The sequence below is a fragment of the Polypterus senegalus genome, chromosome 2 (genome assembly GCF_016835505.1).
Source record: "Polypterus senegalus isolate Bchr_013 chromosome 2, ASM1683550v1, whole genome shotgun sequence".
NCBI lineage: Eukaryota > Metazoa > Chordata > Cladistia > Polypteriformes > Polypteridae > Polypterus > Polypterus senegalus.
This window is the reverse complement of record NC_053155.1, coordinates 86,634,215-86,654,225: the sequence shown is the minus strand read 5'-3', so window position 1 is coordinate 86,654,225 and position 20,011 is coordinate 86,634,215. Positions and strand designations below refer to the sequence as shown.

The following is a 20,011-nucleotide window of genomic DNA, read 5'->3' as shown; positions in this document are numbered from 1 at the left end:
ACCCCATCTGACACGGCTGTTTTCACTAAAGACGCGCTATAGCTCTGCAGTGTACCACGATGCATACTAACGCCCCAAAGGTTCTGACACACAAACGCTGGCGAAGCTGCCTTCTTCGTATCTCACCGTCACTTGCTTTTCTTTTTATTCAGTTTTATTGAGTGTTCCTGCCAGTCCCCATGTTGCTGTATGCTTTTTCTTTTGCACCCAGGACATGCAGAAGAAAGAATGGTAAAGACCAACTTCGGCTATATGCAATCATCAGACACTCCCCATCTGCCCGTGTCGTTCAAACACAGGAACATATATTGGTGTAAAAGTATAACAAAAGTGCACTTTTATTCAAGTGCACTTTTTCCATCGCCTTTTCCTGTAAGAAGCAGTGTACACACTTCTCTCTATGCTGTGGTTTCTATTACACACCTGAAAGAAAGACAATATATGTGAAAATATAATCGCACTAATGCAATATTATTTGAAAACGAACAGCGTCAGAGGTGTGAATTTATGCAGGAACTGGAAATTCTCTGATGTGGACCTTCCCCAGGGAAGAAAGTACAGTGTCAGGTGCTCATTCAGTGTAATAGAAACCATAGCACAGAGAGGTGTGTACACGGCAACAAGTACACGGTCGTAAATGTAGGAAGGACGGTCCTTGGGTGTGTGGAACTGTTAATATTTGAATGTGATGATTTTATATAGCACGGAATGAAAATCTGCACTTCTTAGCATTGCACCATGCAAGATGTCGTATCAATCGCCTACTGTATCTTGCTTTCTTTTTCTTCGGTTATACAGGTAGTTTTGAATAAAAGTGCACTTGTTTTGTTTGCGAAATGAAGTGTCTGCGTGCACTTTTCGTGGCATTACACGTGTATTTTTGAGCATGCCCGTTTGAGCAGTATAAAAGTATTGAAAAGTATAACAAAACAACGGGCAGATGGGGAGTGTCTGATGATTGCATATAGCGCCAACTTACTGCTCTTTACTATTCTCTCCTCTGCGTGCCCTGGAGTACAAAAGAAACAGAATACAGACGCGCTATAGCTCTGCAGTGTACCACGATGCATACTAACGCCCCCCCCAAGGTTCTGACACACAGACGCTGGCGAAGCTGTCTTCTTCGTATCTCACCGTCACTTGATTTTCTTTTTATTCAGTTTTATTGAGTGTTCCTGCCAGTCCCGCATGTTGCTGTATGCTGGATATGTTCATATGTATTGTCTCTTTCTTCCAGGTGTGTAATAGAAACCACAGCATAGAGAGAAGTGTGTACACTGCTTCTTACAGGAAAAGCGATGGAAAAAGTGCACTTGAATAAAAGTGCACTTTTGTTATACTTTTACACCAATATATGTTCCTGTGTTTGAACGACACGGGCAGATGGGGAGTGTCTGATGATTGCATATAGCGCCGAAGTTGGTCTTTACCATTCTTTCTTCTTCATGTCCTGGGTGCAAAAGAAAAAGCATACAGCAACATGCGGGACTGGCAGGAACACTCAATAAAACTGAATAAAAAGAAAAGCAAGTGACGGTGAGATACGAAGAAGGCAGCTTCGCCAGCGTTTGTGTGTCAGAACCGGGGCGTTAGTATGCATCGTGGTACACTGCAGAGCTATAGCGCGTCTTTAGTGAAAACAGCCGTGTCAGATGGGGTTGTATGGATTGATTCTGAACGCGACTGAGAGAGTGAAAAGTGAATAAAAAAAAAAGCTAACCTTTACAAAGATCATAAATTGCACCGGCTGTTACAGACTGAAATCAAATGTATGTTTTTTCTAAAACAGTAAGACTAAGAACAGTTTACTTCTCAAAAGGGAGGGGCGCAGAATCGAACCCGTGACCCTTGATTCCCAAGCGGGGACTGAGTCTATTGAACCACGGAGTCAGTTATAATAAACTGATGTCAATGTCGTATGTTAAGGCGGCTTTTTCTTTCTGCAGTTATATGTTTGAATAAAAGTGCAATTGTGTTATTCTTGTGAAAATGTTTCTTTGCTATTTGGACTTCAGGCTTCATACATTATATAGTTTATGCCTACATTTTGTCATCTACTACTAGAATATAAAAAAGTTTCTGTTTTAACAATGTGTTGACACAGATTACTGTAGAAACGGAACAGACATGAAATGCGTGTGTTCCAAACAACGATCTATTATTTCACTCTAAAACTCCACTTCACTCCCAGATACTCAATCAAGGCATGAGCTGAGAGAAGTTCGTGCACGCTTCTAAATTGGTGGGGGATGGAATAGCCGGCTGCTCGAGCTTCTCTTTATCAGCACATTTAGAAGACAAAGGGCGCTGGCGGAGAGGTGTGAAGGGATTTAAGAAGCAGTTTAAGGTGGGACGGAATTACGAGTTTTTTCGTAGGCTCTGGTAATTCTAGTGTTAAAATAATCATGTATATGCTTTTAAATAGTAAGAAATATATCACAGTTCATTATCAGTACACTGAATTCTGGATTATCTGAGGAATGGAAGAGCAAAGGAGGTAGTCTAGAACAAACTGAAAATAATTATTTCAACAAAACTATAATACAATATATTTCAACATTCCTGTTTTATTATAAATTAAATTTATCTCATTGTTTTATGAAGCCACTGATGAAATTTCTTAACGTATGTTGTTCCTACTTTTTATGTTTATCCTGTGCCAAAGGAAACACATTTAAGAAGGCTGTGATAATATTGAGGCTACTGATGTGTAGTCTGACATGTAGACAGTAAGAATATACTCAAACCTTGTTAAAGTTTGAGCCATTTTTAAACCCTTGCACTGGACACAAAAAGTGCAAGCACTTAGTGCATTTCGGCCTGATGGTATAGTTCAGTGAGATTTGTAAATTTTTATGATAGAAGACAATAGATAGATTAATATTGAAGAGGGGGAAGTTAACAAGTGATTTGTAGAACGCTGTCACAAAATGAGTAAAAACACATGAATAACAAATAGCACCATAGCACTTAACTCTTTACCGCCATATTTCTGTCTAGGTAAGTGGGCAGAAATGAATGTTACTTAGGTTATTCAGTGTACACATAACACCTATTTTGTAATTATTACCTGTAAGAGAAAACACACATTTGTGAGTCATGGTTTCTGCTGTTAGAAGAAACCAGTAAACCCCTGATTCTGTAAAGAATTGCAAATCCAAGAATGGCAATCACTTTCTGTTCCCTGCGATCTTTGTAGGGATGAAAAATCATGGAGGGTGGGAACGTCCTGGGAAAGTTTTCATTTAATTAAATAAATATATTTGTACTAAAATTAATCAATTTATTAAAACTAAAATTGAAATTTAATTGTTATATCATTTAAGTCCAAAATGTCTGAGTTGCTGCACTCATAAGTAAAAAAAATATCGGAGTGCAAATGTTTAAATAAAGTAAATTGGAAACAAAAAATTCATGCAATGGTAAATTCAAAATAGTTAATCAAAAATTTCCCTATAAACAACATTTTTGGTAAAGATGGTTTCCTGTCCTTGAATCAGCTCTGCTTGGTATGGAGTAGTTGAAACCTTCACTTTAACGTCGCATGAACGCCGGACTCTTGAAAAGGCAACATAAAATTGTCCATATCAAAATACAGGCTCAGATAGGTAAATTCCTACTTTGTCCATGGTTTGTCCTTGGAGTTCTTCTGATATTCTTTGTGATGAACAATTGCGCAAGTCTTCCAAACGCTTCTCTCGTTGTTCTGTTGTCTCGTTTGGATGCCTATCCGATACCTGAGCTCTTTCTTTTTGGAGCCGTGCCTCTTTTGCTTCTGGTGTTTCAGAAGTGCATTGTAGGCGCCTTCGTTCATTGTTTTTATCCATGCTGTCTCATTTTTGTTTTTCTGTGGCTGTGTCGTTAGCTAGAAGTCGTTTGGTGTTAGGAATCATAATTGAACTTACTTTTAACACTGAATTACCCTAATGTGATTCACATAAGCCACACTGAGAGCTGCCACACTGACTGCTGGCACAGTGGATTAGAGCACACTGACTGCTGGCACTGTGTAGTGGAGTAGCTGGTGCCAGACAATTAAAGGAGGTCAACTCATTATACTAATAATTAATTTATGAAACCCCTTAATTGTCATTGTTTTTAGGAAGATTTGTATTGAGAAACTAAATATTTGTAACTTTATTCCTAACAGCTAGTTTTCCTGAGTTCAATGAACAAGAAGGAGAAACTTTTCTAGTAACAACCCGATAATTGTTCAAATTCTAAAATAAAACACAGTGTTACAGATCTAATTTATTATTTTAGGTGCTCTGAATGCTACTTCAGCTGTGAAGCGAGTTCGGTCCAGATGGTTTAATGATGATGAGAAAAGGTCTTTGCCAAATGGACTGTCATCTACAGCAACTTCTGAAATGTTTAACCAGGTCCTAAATCCAAACCTACAAAACAAGAGGAAAGGTTAGTATACCATGCAGGAAAATGCAAAAAGTTAAAGGGATCCTTGGCGCATATATTTTTTCCTTTTATTTGCTTTCAAAGAAATATGCATGTCTAGTATTTCACATGCTGATTATCTGGATTTTTAAAACTTTTTTTTTTTTTTTATGATTTACAGCCACCTTTCTGCTGTACATTTTTTTTTATCTTCTTATGTACCTGTACTTGTGGACTGTGTAGAACAGGCAGTGTTCTCCCTAGCGTCTTTTAGCCGGATGCTCCCCCCAGCTAATTTAGTTGAGCGCCCAGCTGTCATCTCGCATGACATTGTGAGATTCCAGCTGCAAATCTACAGGCACAGGCAGATCTAATGATCTCCAGAGATTGCAAGGGATGAGCAGGCAGATGGGCAACTATTTTAGAAGCAGGATCGCAAGTGGAGAGGATAGAGGCGCGGGATGGGATGTTGCCGATCACTCGATGCTAAAGCTAATAGCGGGGACAAGGCGAAGTGGAGTTTGCAAGCAAAGAGTATGGGGAGGTGGGCTTTCAAGAGGGGGGTGTACATGGTAATAGTGATGGCGGAGCAGCTTAATACTGTAGCAAGGAGTATGGAGAGGTGGGCGGGCGAGAGGGGACTGTACATTCTAATAGCGGGAGCGGAGTGGCAGTTCACAAGCAAAGAGGATGTAGAGGTGGGCGGGCGAGAGGAGAACTAATAAAATAAAGACTAGTGGAACCAGCCTGATATCATAAAAAGGGCATCAGGAAGCTACGTCTCTGTTCTTAGTGTCTGTGCAGTCTGTGTCATAGACATAGATAGGTAGACGCCGCATTCACTTTGTTGCCCAGTCGACACAATACGTCAGCGTGTCCGCCCTATTGCGAGTGGCAAAAGTGCCATTTAAACTAATACAGGTAGACTTGGAAATCGGGTTTTCTGATGCAAAAACAATAACGTTTAAAACAGTATCGTTTACATACAACAGATTTTGGCGAATCTTTTAAATACAATTATTTATATCCATTTATACACTAATAATGATAATTATTAAATAATAATAATTATTATTAAATAATTCCTCCCATATAAGTAACATTTCTCTGACTGCCTTCCATCTCCGAAACATTTCTTGACTTCATCATGTTTTTACGCAACACAGTACTGAAGTATTGGTTAATGCCATAGTCACCTCACGTATAGATTATTAAAATGCTATTCTATCTGGCATCCCACAAAAACATATCCATTGCTTACAACTTCTTCAAAATTCTGCTGCCAGGATAATAACCTGTTGTAAATCCACTGAAATTATAAATATAAACCATAAATTATGCTTTATAATTTAATATGCTTAAAGAAAAAACAGCATCACAGCTCTCCATTAATGGGTTTCATTTATTGTATTACAAAATGCTCTCATCACGTGCAATTGAGTAAAAATCAAAAGCACAAGCTTTATCTGACACTTGATGTTTTAAGTTAGCTGGCAAATCTTCATTTTGCCGCACAACTGCGTTTCTGGACAAGCGAACATTGTTGAATTCCTGCATTTTCTCCGGGCACATTATTCGTGCAACTAACAGTAAGAGTTTGCATCTTTCTTTTCAGGTAAAAAATGCTTATCATCCTTGTATAGTTCAAAGTCTTGTACAGGGAGCCAACATATAGATGGGACCATTATGAATGGAAATGTGTCAAGTCTAGACATGCTTCAGCACATGATGGGAGAAGTGGACCGAGAATTATGTGACATTGAACGACGGAATAGCCCAGACATCCCAAGTGATGTGCAGCAGGGGTTAACTGGATTTTCTATGTCCTTGGTTTACACACTGCGTAGGTTGGTACATCATCTGAAAGAGGTATGAAATGTATTGTTTGTTAGCTTATTTTATAGCAGCTATTTGATTAAAAGTTGGCCTGGCAGACATTTAAAAAAAAGTTTAATAAGATTTTCTTCTACTTTATAACCTGAAAATATGTTAGAGTGGTTATTGGGGCTCACAGAAGTTGTTGCATCCAGATGCAATTGAATACTACTTTATTAGTATTCATAGGTTCACCTGCCCAAGGGTTGCATTTCTGGGCCAGATTTTGACTTCTTTTCCTGCAGTTTTTTATGCAATGGTAGACAGTCTGGCGGCAGTTCTGAGTACTGTCCTTTAAATGTTTTGGTGTTGCAGAGACAATAAAAGCAGAATAATTCAAAGATGCCATTACCTAGTACCCAATTATACATGAAGAAATACTACCAACTATAGGAGCATAGAATGTGATTCTAGGGAATTCCTTGGTGCAGATAATGATTAAGCTGTAAATAGATGCTTATTGCTGCAGTCGTACTATTCTGAAGCAGAGAGACGTTAGGGACTTTCATTAAGACTTTAAGGACTTCCAAAACTCAACTTGATGTTTTCTTGGAGGAAACAAGTGGATAGGACTGGCGAGCTTTGTTGGGCTGAATGGCCTGTTCTCGTCTAGAGTGTTCTAATGTTCAGAGAGTACAGTAAAGACTGCTGTCTGGATAAAAGGGAATTGGATGAAGACAATAGGCAAATGAGAAGCTAGATGAGATGGAGAATCTGCTCACGCACATAAAAATTTATTTTTTTAGGAAGGAAAGGGCATGAATTACATGTGCTTTATTGGTGTATGTTTTATTTTACTTCCTTGTTACTCATCTGAAATTATTCCTATAAATAAATGCCCTCAGAACAAAAAACTACCTATGTCACCAAATGAAGGTGTGATGTGAGAGTAATGCAAAGCCCCCAAGAATGTAATCTGTCTTTCTGAGTTGTCTTTCTTCACTGACAGCTAAAGCAAGAGGCAAGAGAGCGAGAGACTTTATCTCAAAGGACAGAAGAACAGCGCATGCTGATTGATGCAATGACTGCTGAAATGCTCTCTATCAGGGAGGAGAATATAGCCATTCAGGTAGGTCATCTTAATTTACAGACAAAGGCATTGTGTCTGTTTTGATCTTCAAAGCTCAATCATGATTAAATGTAATATCAAATGGAGAATCTTGTCCCTACTGGTAAATATGCTAAGCCTTCATTTTTTGCTAATACTGCAGCATATTTTCTAGGGGGAGATGGAGTATCAGAATCTCAGAATAAACACATTCTTCGTTTTATTCTGTCAAAAAGCATTAATAGCAACGTTTTTGTTTAATGGGTTTTCTAAATGGATTTCTGCAGTCTGCAAATCCTAAGTATGGTGTCTAACATGAGGGATGAGTCTCTTTAAGCATCAAATTTAATTGGAATGATTGGAAAAATGATTGATAAGTCTAATTCAAATTTATATTCTTCTGTTTACTAGTCTGTCATTTATATTTTGCATGAAACATTACAAATTAGACACATTTTATTTTGATAGGCAGAACAATTAAGCACTTTCTCTGTGCAGTTCATATATTTTCTCAGTTTGTCAAAATAAGCTTTTTTTCAATCTCCAGGTACTTGGTGCAGGTTACTGTGATTTGATTTAATGGATCAAATTTGGTCCTATATGATTTGTGGCTTTGTGAGAAGTTGTGCCCTGTACTAAGGTGGTACTTTGCATCTAATGCTTCTAGGAAGGAAGTAAAGTATTAGTCTGTACTAGAAATAGGTCTTTGCTTTCTTTCTTCTTTGTAGGCCAGGTTTCAGGAGCAGATGTCAAGTATGAGTGAGCAGTTAACCTCTTTGAAAGAAGAATTAAAGAAATTTACAGGCAACAGTTCAGTGAAATCTTTACATATTGCAGGTATGAATTTTTCAAAGTTTTCTATAGATAAATACTGTATTGTCTGTAACAACACGCATATTATGATGTCTTGACTATTGTACAGTGTGACTTTACATTTATAATTTATTTTGTTTATAATAGTTGAAGTATTTTCTGATCATTTCTGTTATAATGAATATAATCAAATGTGCAGCGAGCAAAAAGTGTGAATTGGAGTAATCTGTCCTGATTCGGGGTGTTCATAAGAGATGTAATGATTTTCTTCATGAGGTATTACATGACTTTAAACAGTTACTCTGAAGCATACTTTTTAATTTTTTAATTATTTTTGCAACTGTTGAAGTGGGTTCCACTTCAAGCGCTGCCTTTAACGTGGGTTCAGTTTTTATTGCATGCTATGTGCTTGCTTATTATTCTGTCTCACTTTAGTACACATTCTTTAGTACACGTCTCCATTATCAATCCATGGGCAATATATATTTCCAAAGTAATGAAAATGAATGAATAGGTGAAATAAGCTTCTATATAGTAAATTAATTTGTGACTTTTTCAGTTATTCTTATCTAGTTTTCTACAGAGAATAGACTGCACTTCACGTCTGATAATCAGCAATCAATAATGTCAGCAATAGGGCTTGGCAATTACTTTCTGAAATGAATCCACACTGAATGAAAGATCGCTGTAGAGGAGGCTGGAGTAAAGCAAACTAAAAGGGCACAGCCAGTCTTTTTTTTTTTTTTCTTCATCAGGTAACACTCAATACCCCCAATTGACAAAGTGAAAAGTGTTCAGGCCACTTTGTTCCAATGCTTTAGCAGTTGTACAGGCTGTTCTCTGTATGCTTTGCTTTGTGATCCTGTTATTACTAATTATCAGGAAGTTCCCAGTAATCTAGTGGTTCATAAATATCTCAAAATATGGTATCACTGTAGGAAACACTAAGGTGTTACTGCAGTTTATTTCTGTGTACAGTAGTAATATTCTAGCCATCCTTAACCTCTATAGTATTTAATTTATGGAAGTCACTTGGTTCCTAGACTTTTTAGAAATCTAACAATGTGTTTGCATTATTTGATCAATTGCCTACAATGCATTCTTCCAGTTGCACAGTAATGTAATCCTTTTGTTAAAAGAAACCTGGCTCAAATTATACTATTTAGTAAATATTAAAATGAAGGCAGCATTTCTAGACTGTACCAACCGTGAAGAATTCACCACTAAGAAATCCATGGCAACATTTGTTTAGAATCTTGGATAGTTAATGGAATTCAGTCATTTGCAGGATACTCTATTCACTAGTTTGTGCAAAGTCAGTGGTATAATTCATTTAAAACTGTATTATTTCTTATCTAATAAGACTATCCAAAATTTATCCAGTGCAAACCCAAATTATAAACAATGTTCTCCAGCTCCAGTCTCACTTTATCATATGTTTTGGAAATTCTCTGCACCCAGATTTAAGAGAAAAGTTTTGTTTAGTTATCAGATAGTTTTGGATTTATGGTTATTCCAAATCTAAAAGTATTAATAATATTATAATTGAGACAACACAATAAAGAAAAAACTGTTTTGATATCTTACAAAAAGATTGTAAAAAGATAATTTTCGTGCATAGAACAGTCCAGAGCTTTTTAACAATTTACCAAGAATTCATTAGTGCAATTTGAAAATTAACAAGCTGGGCCTCTTAACATTTTTGTTATCTCGGTATATATTAGGGACTATATGATATTCATCTCTCTGTGTGCATACTATCCAAATTTGGTAGGGGAAGGATGTTGAGATTCACTTAATGTCAATTTAAATTAATGGGAAGTAGAATCCATTTGTGTCCTCAAGTGATCTGTCTCTCACTCATTGTAAAGTGATTTAAAAAATCAAACTTAATAGGAAACATTCTGCATTAGTGGTGGAAGGGGTTCTTTTCAGGGCTGGGATTCTAGTATAGGAGTACAACTTCTGCTTTTGGCATGTGTTATCACTCTATCTAAACTGTTTTCCTAGAAATACCATCAGTTGTACCTCCACTTCTAGCTTCGTAAATGAGTGCAGTTGTTTGCTGTGGAGATTAGATAAACTTTATTAATCCCATGGTGAAATTCAGATGTATGCAGCAGCAGAAGCATAAAAAAAAACAAGGATACAGACTCACAGGATAGATAATGCAGCCAATCACTTAATCAATCTGTAACTAAATAAATACATAACAATAAAGTTAATGAGTACATTGGATGGAAGCAGTTAATTCCCTGATAACAGTGGGTACTTCTTAGCACACTATGGTGGAATGAGATTGTGGCTAAAAATGCACCAAGAGAGTGCATACTGGAGGGGATGGATGGGATTTTTCATGATGGCATCCATTTTTCCATTATCCAGTGTGTCTAGGGTTCGCCCTGTGATGGAACAGACTTTCATGATACGTTTGTTCAGACATTGTGTTTCTTTTGACATGAGGTTGCTTCCCCAGGAACACTACACTGGCTACTATGAACAGGTAGAACATTTCCAGCAGCTTGCTGCACTCATCAAAAGTGAGTCTAATTAGAAAATACACTCTGCTCTGGCCTTCTTGTACAGTGTCACTGTGTTTTCAGACCAGTCCAGTTTATTGTTGATGTGAACAACGAGAAGCTGAGTTTGTCCTTTCCATGCACATGCCAACACCATTCACATTCACCTTTTTTTTTTGTTTGTGGCTTCAACTGTGAATCATAAACAGCTTGTGAGAATAGTTAATTATGTGATAAAGAACAATGTTTATTTAAGCATCTATAAATTGTAGTAAGAAAATAACCCTATTATGTACAAATAAGTGCACTGACTCCTTGTTCTTTTTTGATTTATCATTATCAAATTTATCATTTGTCTCTTGTTCACTGTTTTCACAATTCAATTAAAAAATACACTGAGCAGGAATAGGGAACCTCTTTAAATCTAATTTTACTTTCAGCATCCTGTAGGGTTTGATTTCTACCTTCATACTCACATTTCCACTGAGATCTAGCTAAACTAAACAAAGACAATAATTTGTCATTTTGTTAAGTTGAACTGATATACTTGAATGCATGATTAACAATTATGATTAATTAATCACTGTTAAAGTTTCAATCATCAGTTCTAAACTATTTTTCAGTATGATGTTCCTGAATGCGCGGCACAGTGGTAGTGCTGCTGCTTTGCAGTAAGGAGACCTGGGTTCGCTTCCCGGGTCCTCCCTGTGTGGAGTTTGCATGTTCTCCCTATGCCTGCATGTGTTTCCTCCCACAGTCCAAAGACCTGCAGGTTAGGTGTATTGGTGATCCTAAATTGTCTCTAGTGTGTGCTTGGTGTGTGTGTGCCCTGCAGTGGGCTGGTGCCCTGCCCGGGGTTTGTTTCCTGCCTTGTGCCCTGTGTTGGCTGGGATTGGCTCCAGCAGACCCCCATGACCCTGTAAGTAGGATAGAGCGGGATGGATGGATGAATGAATGAATGTTTCTGAATTCTACTGGACAAGCACTGCTGTAGTTCTGTATTCAAATGCTAGTTTTGGGCTATCTTTAACTTAAGGTTTCTGATGGAAAGGTACACAGTCACTGTCTTTCCACATATTTATCTTTTCTGTGTTTTTACAATGCCACTTTCTGTGTGTAACATAAGCATAACAGCAGAGTGTCTTTTGGTTTAATATTTTAATGGTTTTTGTTTTAGAGGAGAAACCATTCCCCATACCGAAGACAGATATTCAAGACAGTCCAGAGGTAGATGTTAACAGTCTGCGAAATGCTACAGACTACCAGTTTCAGCCTGCAGTTCTTTTGTCTCCACCGCAGCAGAAGGACAGCCCCAAAATGCATGCAAACCGTTCTGGTAAGAATTCAAGTCTTTCAACTCCAGCGTAACATAAAAAGTACAAAATGGTAATATATCTAATAATGTAATTTGAATATAGTTTGAGAATTTCAGTAGCACTATCTGTTTTCACCTGAAGGGATCACTTTCTTCATTCAACGCCAAAGGTGACCATGTGGTTACATCATAAAAGTTAACACTAGAATTACCAGAGCCAACAAAAAAACCTCTGCCCACCTTAAATCCCTTCGCACCTCTCCGTTAGCGTCTTTTGTCTTGTAAATATGTCTAAGTCCAAGAAGCAAGCAGCCTGCTATAACAAAATGTAGACGTTAACTGTATCATGTGTGAAGGCTGATGGCCAAATATAAAATAAGCTTTCATAAAAGTTGCAAGTATAATACGACAGCTTTCGTGGTGTAGCGGTAAGATCTGCTGAATTATAATCTGGAGGTCGTGAGTTTGAAACCAGCTCCCCAGCAAATTTACCATTTTGAGTAGTGATCTGCTTTTATTGTTAATATTATACAATAAAAACATACATTTGATTTGTGTCTGTAACAGCCGGTGTAAATGTATAGTACTTGTAAAAGGGTTTTTTTTTTTTTTTTTCCACTTTTATTCTCTGTCACATTCACAATACAACACCCGCCCCAGATCTGACGCGGTTACTTTTTATTTGAAACTGGGACTAACTGTAGATGTGAGTGGTGTTTTTAGACAATGGAACTGGAAATTCTCTGATCTGGAGGGATAAAAGCTGACACACAAACACTGGTGAATCTGCCTGCTTTGTATCTCACTGTCAGTTGAATTTTTTTTATTCAGTTTTATTGAGTGTTCATTGTTATTCAGTGTTCCAGCTCACGCTGAATTAGTATGCACCTTATGCTCCATGATGTCAAAGCCGCACTGACAGAAAATAGAGACATATGTATATATGATATTTGGAATAACTAATTTTATGACTGGTATGGTACATTTCGGAAAATGTTGTGGCACTGATACAACATCCATCCATCCATCCTCTTCCGCTTATCCGAGGTCGGGTCACGGGGGCAGCAGCTTAAGCAGAGAGGCCCAGACTTCCCTTTCCCCAGCCACTTCTTCCAGCTCTTCGGGAGAATCCCAAAGGCGTTCCCAGGCCAGCCGGAGACATAGTCCCTCCAGCGTGTCCTGGGTCTTCCCGGGCCTCCTCCCGGTTGGGCGTGCCGGAACACCTCACCAGGGAGGCGTCCAGGAGGCATCCTGATCAGATGCCCGAGCCACCTCATCTGACTCCTCTCGATGCGGAGGAGCAGCGGCTCTACTCTGAGCCCCTCCTGGATGACTGAGCTTCTCACCCTATCTTTAAGGGAAAGCCCAGACACCCTGCGGAGGAAACTCATTTCAGTCGCTTGTATTCGCGGTTTCGTTCTTTCAGTCACTACCCATAGCTCATGACCATAGGTGAGGGTAGGAGCGTAGATCGACTGGCAAATTGAGAGCTTTGCCTTACGGCTCAGCTTCTTTTCCACCACGACAGACCGATGCAGAGCCTGCATCACTGCGGATGCCGCACCGATCCGCCTGTCGATCTCACGCTCCATTCTTCCCTCACTCGTGAACAAGACCCGAGATACTTGAACTCCTCCACTTGGGGCAGGATCTCTCCCCAACCCTGAGAGGGCACTCCACCCTTTTCGGCTGAGGCCCATGCTCTGGATTTGGGGGGTGCTGATTCTCATCCCAGCCGCTTCACACTCAGCTGCGAACCGATCCAGAGAGAGCTGAAGATCACGGCCTAATGAAGCAAACAGGACAACATCATCTGCAAAAAGCAGTGACCCAATCCTGAGTCCACCAAACGGACCCCTTCAACACCCTGGCTGCCCTAGAAATTCTGTCCATAAAAGTTATGAACAGAATGGTGACAAAGGGCAGCCCTGGCGGAGTCCAACTCTCACTGGAAGCGGGCTCGACTTACTGCGGCAATGCGGACCAAGCTCTGACACCGGTTGTACAGGGACCGAACAGCTCTTATCAGGGGTCCGGTACCCCATACTCCCGAGCACCCCCACAGGATTCCCGAGGGACACGGTCGAATGCCTTTTCCAAGTCCACAAAACACATGTAGACTGGTGGGCAAACTCCCATGCACCCTCAGGACTCTGCTAAGGGTGAAGAGCTGGTCCACTGTTCGCGACCAGGGCCGAAAACCACACTGTTCCTCCTGAATCCGAGGTTGACTATCTGACGGACCCTCCTCTCCAGAACCCCCGAATAGACTTTTCCAGGGAGGCTGAGGAGTGTGATCCCTCTATAGTTGGAACACACCCTCCGGTCCCCTTTTAAAGAGGGGACCACCACCCCGTCTGCCAATCCAGAGGCACTGTCCCGATGTCCATGCGATGTTGCAGAGGCGTGTCAACCAAGACAGTCCTACAACATCCAGAGCCTTAAGGAACTCGGTATCTCATCCACCCCGGGGCCCTGCCACCAAGGAGTTTTTTGACCACCTCGGTGACTTCAGTCCCAGAGATGGGAGAGCCCACCTCAGAGTCCCCAGGCTCTGCTTCCTCATTGAAGGCATGTTAGTGGGATTGAGGAGGTCTTGAAGTACTCCCCCACCGACCCTAGCCCAAGTCGAGGTCAGCAGCGCACCATCCCCACCATATACGGTGTTGACACTGCACTGCTTCCCCTCCTGAGACGCGGACGGTGGACCAGAATCTCCTCAAGCCGTCCAAAGTCGTTCTCCATGGCCTCTCCAAACTCCTCCCATGCCCGAGTTTTGCCTCAGCAACAACGAAGCCGCTTCGCTTGGCCTGCGGTACCTATCAGCTGCCTCCAGAGACCCACAGGACAAAAAGTCCTATAGGACTCCTTCTTCAGCTTGACGGCATCCCTCACGCCGTGTCCACCAGCGGGTTGGGGTATTGCCGCCACGACAGGCACCGACCACCTTGCGGCCACAGCTCCGGTCAGCCGCCTCAACAATAGAGGCACGGAACATGGCCCATTGGACTCAATGTCCCCACCTCCCTCGGGGCGTGGTTGAAGTTCTGCCGGAGGTGGGAGTTGAAGCTACTTCTGACAGGGGACTCTGCCAGCCGTTCCCAGCAGACCCTCACAACACGTTTGGGCCTACCAGGTCTGACCGGCATCTTCCCCCACCATCGAAGCCAACTCACCACCAGGTGGTGATCAGTTGACAGCTCCGCCCCTCTCTTCACCCGAGTGTCCAAGACATATGGCCGCAAGTCCGATGGCACGACCACAAAGTCGATCATCGACCTGAGGCCTAGGGTGTCCTGGTGCCAAGTGCACATATGAACACCCTTATGCTTGAACATGGTGTTCGTTATGGACAATCCGTGGCGAGCACAGAAGTCCAATATCAAAACACCGCTCGGGTTCAGATCGGGGGAGCCATTCCTCCCAATCACACCCTTCCAGGTCTCACTGTCATTGCCCGTGAGCATTGAAGTCTCCCAGCAAAGCGAGGGAATCCCAGAAGGTATGCCCTCTAGCAACCCTCCAGAGACTCCAAAAGGGTGGATACTCCAAACTGCTGTTCGGCGCATACGCACAAACAGTCAGGACCCTTCCCCACCGAAGCGGAGGGAGGCCACCCTCTCGTCCACGGGGTAAACCCCAATGCACAGGCTCCAAGTCGGGGGGGCAATAAGTATGCCCACACCTGCTTGGCGCCTCTCACAGGGGGCAACTCCAGAGTTGTAGATAGTCCAGCTCCTCTCAAGGAGATTGGTTCCAGAGTCCAAGCTGTGCGTCGAGGTGAGTCCGACTATATCTAGCGGAACCTCTCGACCTCGCACTAGCTCAGGCTCCTTCCCCTTCAGAGAGGTGACATTCCACTTCCCAAGAGCCAGTTTCTGTAGCCAAGGATCAGACCGCCAAGGTCCCCGCCTTCGGCCACCACCCAACTCACACTGCACCCAACCTCCTTGGCCCCTCCCATAGGTGGTGAGCCCATGGGAGGAGGACCCACGTTACCTCTTCAGGCTGTGCCCGGCCGAGCCCCTTGGGTGGAGGCCCGGCCATCAGGCGCTCGCCATCGAGCCCCACCTCCAGGCCTGGCTCCGCGGGTCAAGGGAAAACGTCGTCCAAGGTTTTTGTTCTTCATCGGAGGTTTGTTGAACCACTCTTTGTCTCATCTCTCACCTAGGACCAGTTTGCCTTGGGTGGCACTACCAGGGGCATAAAGCCCCGGACAACATAGCTCCTAGGATCATTGGGACACGCAAACCCCTCCACCACGATAAGGTGACGGTTCAAGGAGGGATACAACATTATTCATTTTATTCATATTCATTTACATGCCTTCTTGTGCTTGTAATCGGTGACCGTGTGTTTTTTTTTTTTTTTTATTTTTTTTTTTTTCTCCCGATCTTGCCAGGGTCCACTTTTGGGTGCATTTGGGTGTTTCTTTTGTACTCCAGCACATGCAGAGGAAAGAATAGTACAGAACGGTCAGTTCCACACTATATGCAACTAGCAAAATACCCGCGCTTTGCAGCGGAGAAGTAGTGTGTTAAAGAAGCAATGAAAAAGAAAAGGAAACATTTTGAAAATAACGTAACATGATTGTCAATGTAATTGTTTTGTCACTGTTGTGAGTGATGAGTGTTGTTGTCATATATATATATATATATATATATATATATATATATATATATATATATATATATTTACACACACACACACATAAACATATATATATATATATATATTACACACACACACATAAACATATATATATACATATCTATACATATCTATACATATACACATATATACACACAAATACATATATATATATACATACATATACATACATATCTACATATATACACACACAGCTATTTCAGTATCAGTGCAATACGCTGCTTGTTAAAACGGATGACTCCCGCTCTTACGTGCAAGTCTGCGTGGATATTATGAACTATCAGTATTTGTTCAAGTTCTATTTAAATTTTAAATAGAAGGAATTTTTATTTAGTCGACAGAAATATCTTTGGTAGGAATGGTAAAAACAGACAGGAATATTATTCGTGAATAAATCAACTCAAACCTTAAACAACTTATAATATTTTGCTCTCCATAAAAATATATCCTGTCTAAATTATACAAGTTAGAAATAAAGTAAACGTTAAAAGAACAAACATTCAAATTTCTTTACTCTTATGTAATTTTATATAAAAAATAAACTTAAATTTTAAATATCCCAAAAGATTTTGCTCTCCATAAAAATATATCCTGTCAAAATTATACAAATTCAAATATGAACATGCTGCATAACAAAACCTGGAAATATAAATAAAATGTGTTCCTTTCAGCAATAACAAATCAAATCATTCAGTTGTCTTTGCTCATATGTCATTTTAGAGCTGGACGCCTGGCATCTTTTTTTGGCCACAGGTTCGTTTCTGTTTGGTGTGAGGTTCTGTGTTGTGGAGATTCTCAGGATGGATTGCAGGTGCTCATCAGTGAGGCGACTCCTGTGTGCTGTTTTGTTAGTCTTTATCACTGAGAAGAGCTTCTCACACAGATATGTGCTACCAACATGCACAAGGTTCGAGCCGCATGTAGACGGACTTTTTTTGTTCTTCAAAGTCACCAAAGCGCCGTGCAAACTCAGTGCGCTCAGTTTATCAGCAAAGTGCGTATTTGGGAACACCGTAGTGACGACTTGGTTTAACATTACTTGGCAACAGGGAAAGTGGGGCAAGGTGAACTGGTGCATTTGTGTCTCCCATAAAAGCAGCTTCACTTGAAATCACTTTGTGATTGTGCACGGGTTAAAGCGTCCGCTGAAGTGTCAGATTCTTATTTAATTATGCTGCTTTCTGTATCTTCTGCATTGCATTCAGGTTACCCTGATGTTTTGTCTCATAGTGCCGTCTTAGATTAAATTCTGTAATTACAGCCACATTAGCTCCACAAATGAGACACACGGGTTCAGTAAACATATACTCAGCCTCCCATCGGTTTTAAAGGCTCTATTTTCAGAATCAACTTTTCTCTTCAGCATCGTGTGAGCTAGCTTCGCAATAACTTGCAGCATCATAAGGTAGACTTGATTAACGCGGTAAGTGTTCGCAAGGCAGCTGAAGCGCTGCATTATGGGATCTGTAGTTTATTGTGTTACCAGCGCTTCATATACCGGGCTTTAATAACAATAATACAGTATATAAAATGATCTCGGGGCGGATATAATTACGCCGGGCGGATGTGGCCCGCTGCCCTTGAGTTTGACACATATGGACTAAATAGAACTTGAAAAGATATATTTTTCAAATGTGATCGCGCAATTCAGATAGAGTTGGCGCACTACAGCCTGCATGCCTCAATAAGTCATCCTCCCTCGCTCTTACTTTTTACCGTTCATCTAATGAATACACTGAGTATGGCTTTACCAAAACAATCATTGATGGCGAATAAAGTATCCATTATTCGAGTATGTAGATCGGGATATATATATATATATATATATATATACCAGCGTATCGCAGCGAGAAGTAGTGTGTTAAAAAAGCTAGAAAAAAAAAGGGAACATTTTAAAAATAACGTAACATGACTGTCAATATACAGTATTTGTTTTGTGAGTGTTACTGAGTGTTGCTGTCATCAAGGATTTGATTATCATTATTTCTTTCAATCAGGTTCGTATTTGTAGGATGTGTTGTGTTCAAGTTACATTCCGTGTTTGTCAATCGTTGTAAAGATGACAGGTTTCATTCATCGATTCGTTTCTTACTGCATCAATAAACAGCTCGTCTTCTTCTTTATCTGAGACCTGACACACTGCATGCACGGTTTTTTACACTGTCTTCCTTTAGCGGGACATTGACTTTTTCAAGTGTGCTTTGTTTCCGCAGTAGTTGGATTTATGAATATGCTTATATGTATCAGGCGCTTCATATTTTTGCTGCCTTTTCAATTGTGTAATTCGGTTTTGTTCAGCTCTTTGGAACTGTTGCTTTTATCTGTGCACTCGTCAGTTCACGTGAGCGCTCGGTGTACATGCATCGAAGGTTCCCAGCTGTGCTGGTGCCATCTCGTGCTATGTCCATGGCTGTATTTAATGTTACCTTAGTCCTGGCACTTAAAACTTTCTCTCGCAGTTTCGCTGAGTTTGTGTCAAACACCACCCTGACCATCTCATCTTCCTCTCCATAAGCACAGTCCTTCACCCGTGAATATTTAGTGGCAGTTTGCTATTGGATTGCCGCTGACGGACGGCCTTATATGGGCAGGCACTAAATTACAAACGCCAGCGCAGCCTGTCTATGAACTTAATTTAAAGTGTAGGTTTACATCGTGCTTTGTTTCCGAAGTAGCAGAACTCATGAATATGGTTGTATATGTCACTCGCTCGCTTCTTATTGTTTCGCTGCCTTCTCAATTATATAATGCATGTTTTCTTGAGCGCTTTTTTGAGGTCTTCCTGGTTTTCTATGTACTGCGTGATTACGTGGAGGCGTGATGATGTCACACGAAACTCCGCCCCGGCGTTGAAGCTCATCTCCATTACAGTAAATGGAGAAAAACTGCTTCCAGTTATGACCATTACGCGTAGAATTTCGATATAAAACCTGCCCAACTTTTGTAAGGAAGCTGTAAGGAATGAACCTGCCAAATTTCAGCCTTCCACCCACACGGGAAGTTGGAGAATTAGTGATGAGTCAGTGAGTGAGTGAGTGAGTGAGTTGATGAGGGCTTTGCCTTTTATTAGTATAGATCATCAGATTCAAATATTAACAATTCCCACACACCCAAGGACCCTCCTTTCTATGTTTACGACATGTACCTGTTGCAATGTACAAAAGAAACACCACCATACAGCAACATGTGGGGACTGGCAACATCAGGAGAAAAAAAACATGCGGTCACTGATTACAACCGCAAGATGTTATGCGAATGAATATGAATAATGTTGCATCCGGGCCACAATGTTTTCCGAAATGTACTATGCCGGTCATAAAATGAGTTATTCCAAATATCATATATACATATGTCTCTGTTGTTTGTCAGTGTGGCTTT

The 20,011-nt window shown here is 40.7% G+C and overlaps 1 protein-coding gene across 2 annotated transcripts in view; it reads left to right on the top strand.

Annotated features, from left to right (window-relative positions):
- spice1 (spindle and centriole associated protein 1) overlaps positions 1 to 20,011 on the top strand; it is a 52,415-nt gene that overhangs the window by 19,780 nt on the left and 12,624 nt on the right. For both annotated transcript variants that reach the window (XM_039744116.1, XM_039744117.1), the window contains 5 exons: positions 4,264 to 4,416; positions 6,008 to 6,261; positions 7,217 to 7,336; positions 8,044 to 8,152; positions 11,825 to 11,983. In XM_039744116.1, the coding sequence (XP_039600050.1) occupies positions 4,264 to 4,416; positions 6,008 to 6,261; positions 7,217 to 7,336; positions 8,044 to 8,152; positions 11,825 to 11,983 (795 nt within the window). The remainder of the gene's footprint in view (positions 1 to 4,263; positions 4,417 to 6,007; positions 6,262 to 7,216; positions 7,337 to 8,043; positions 8,153 to 11,824; positions 11,984 to 20,011) is intronic.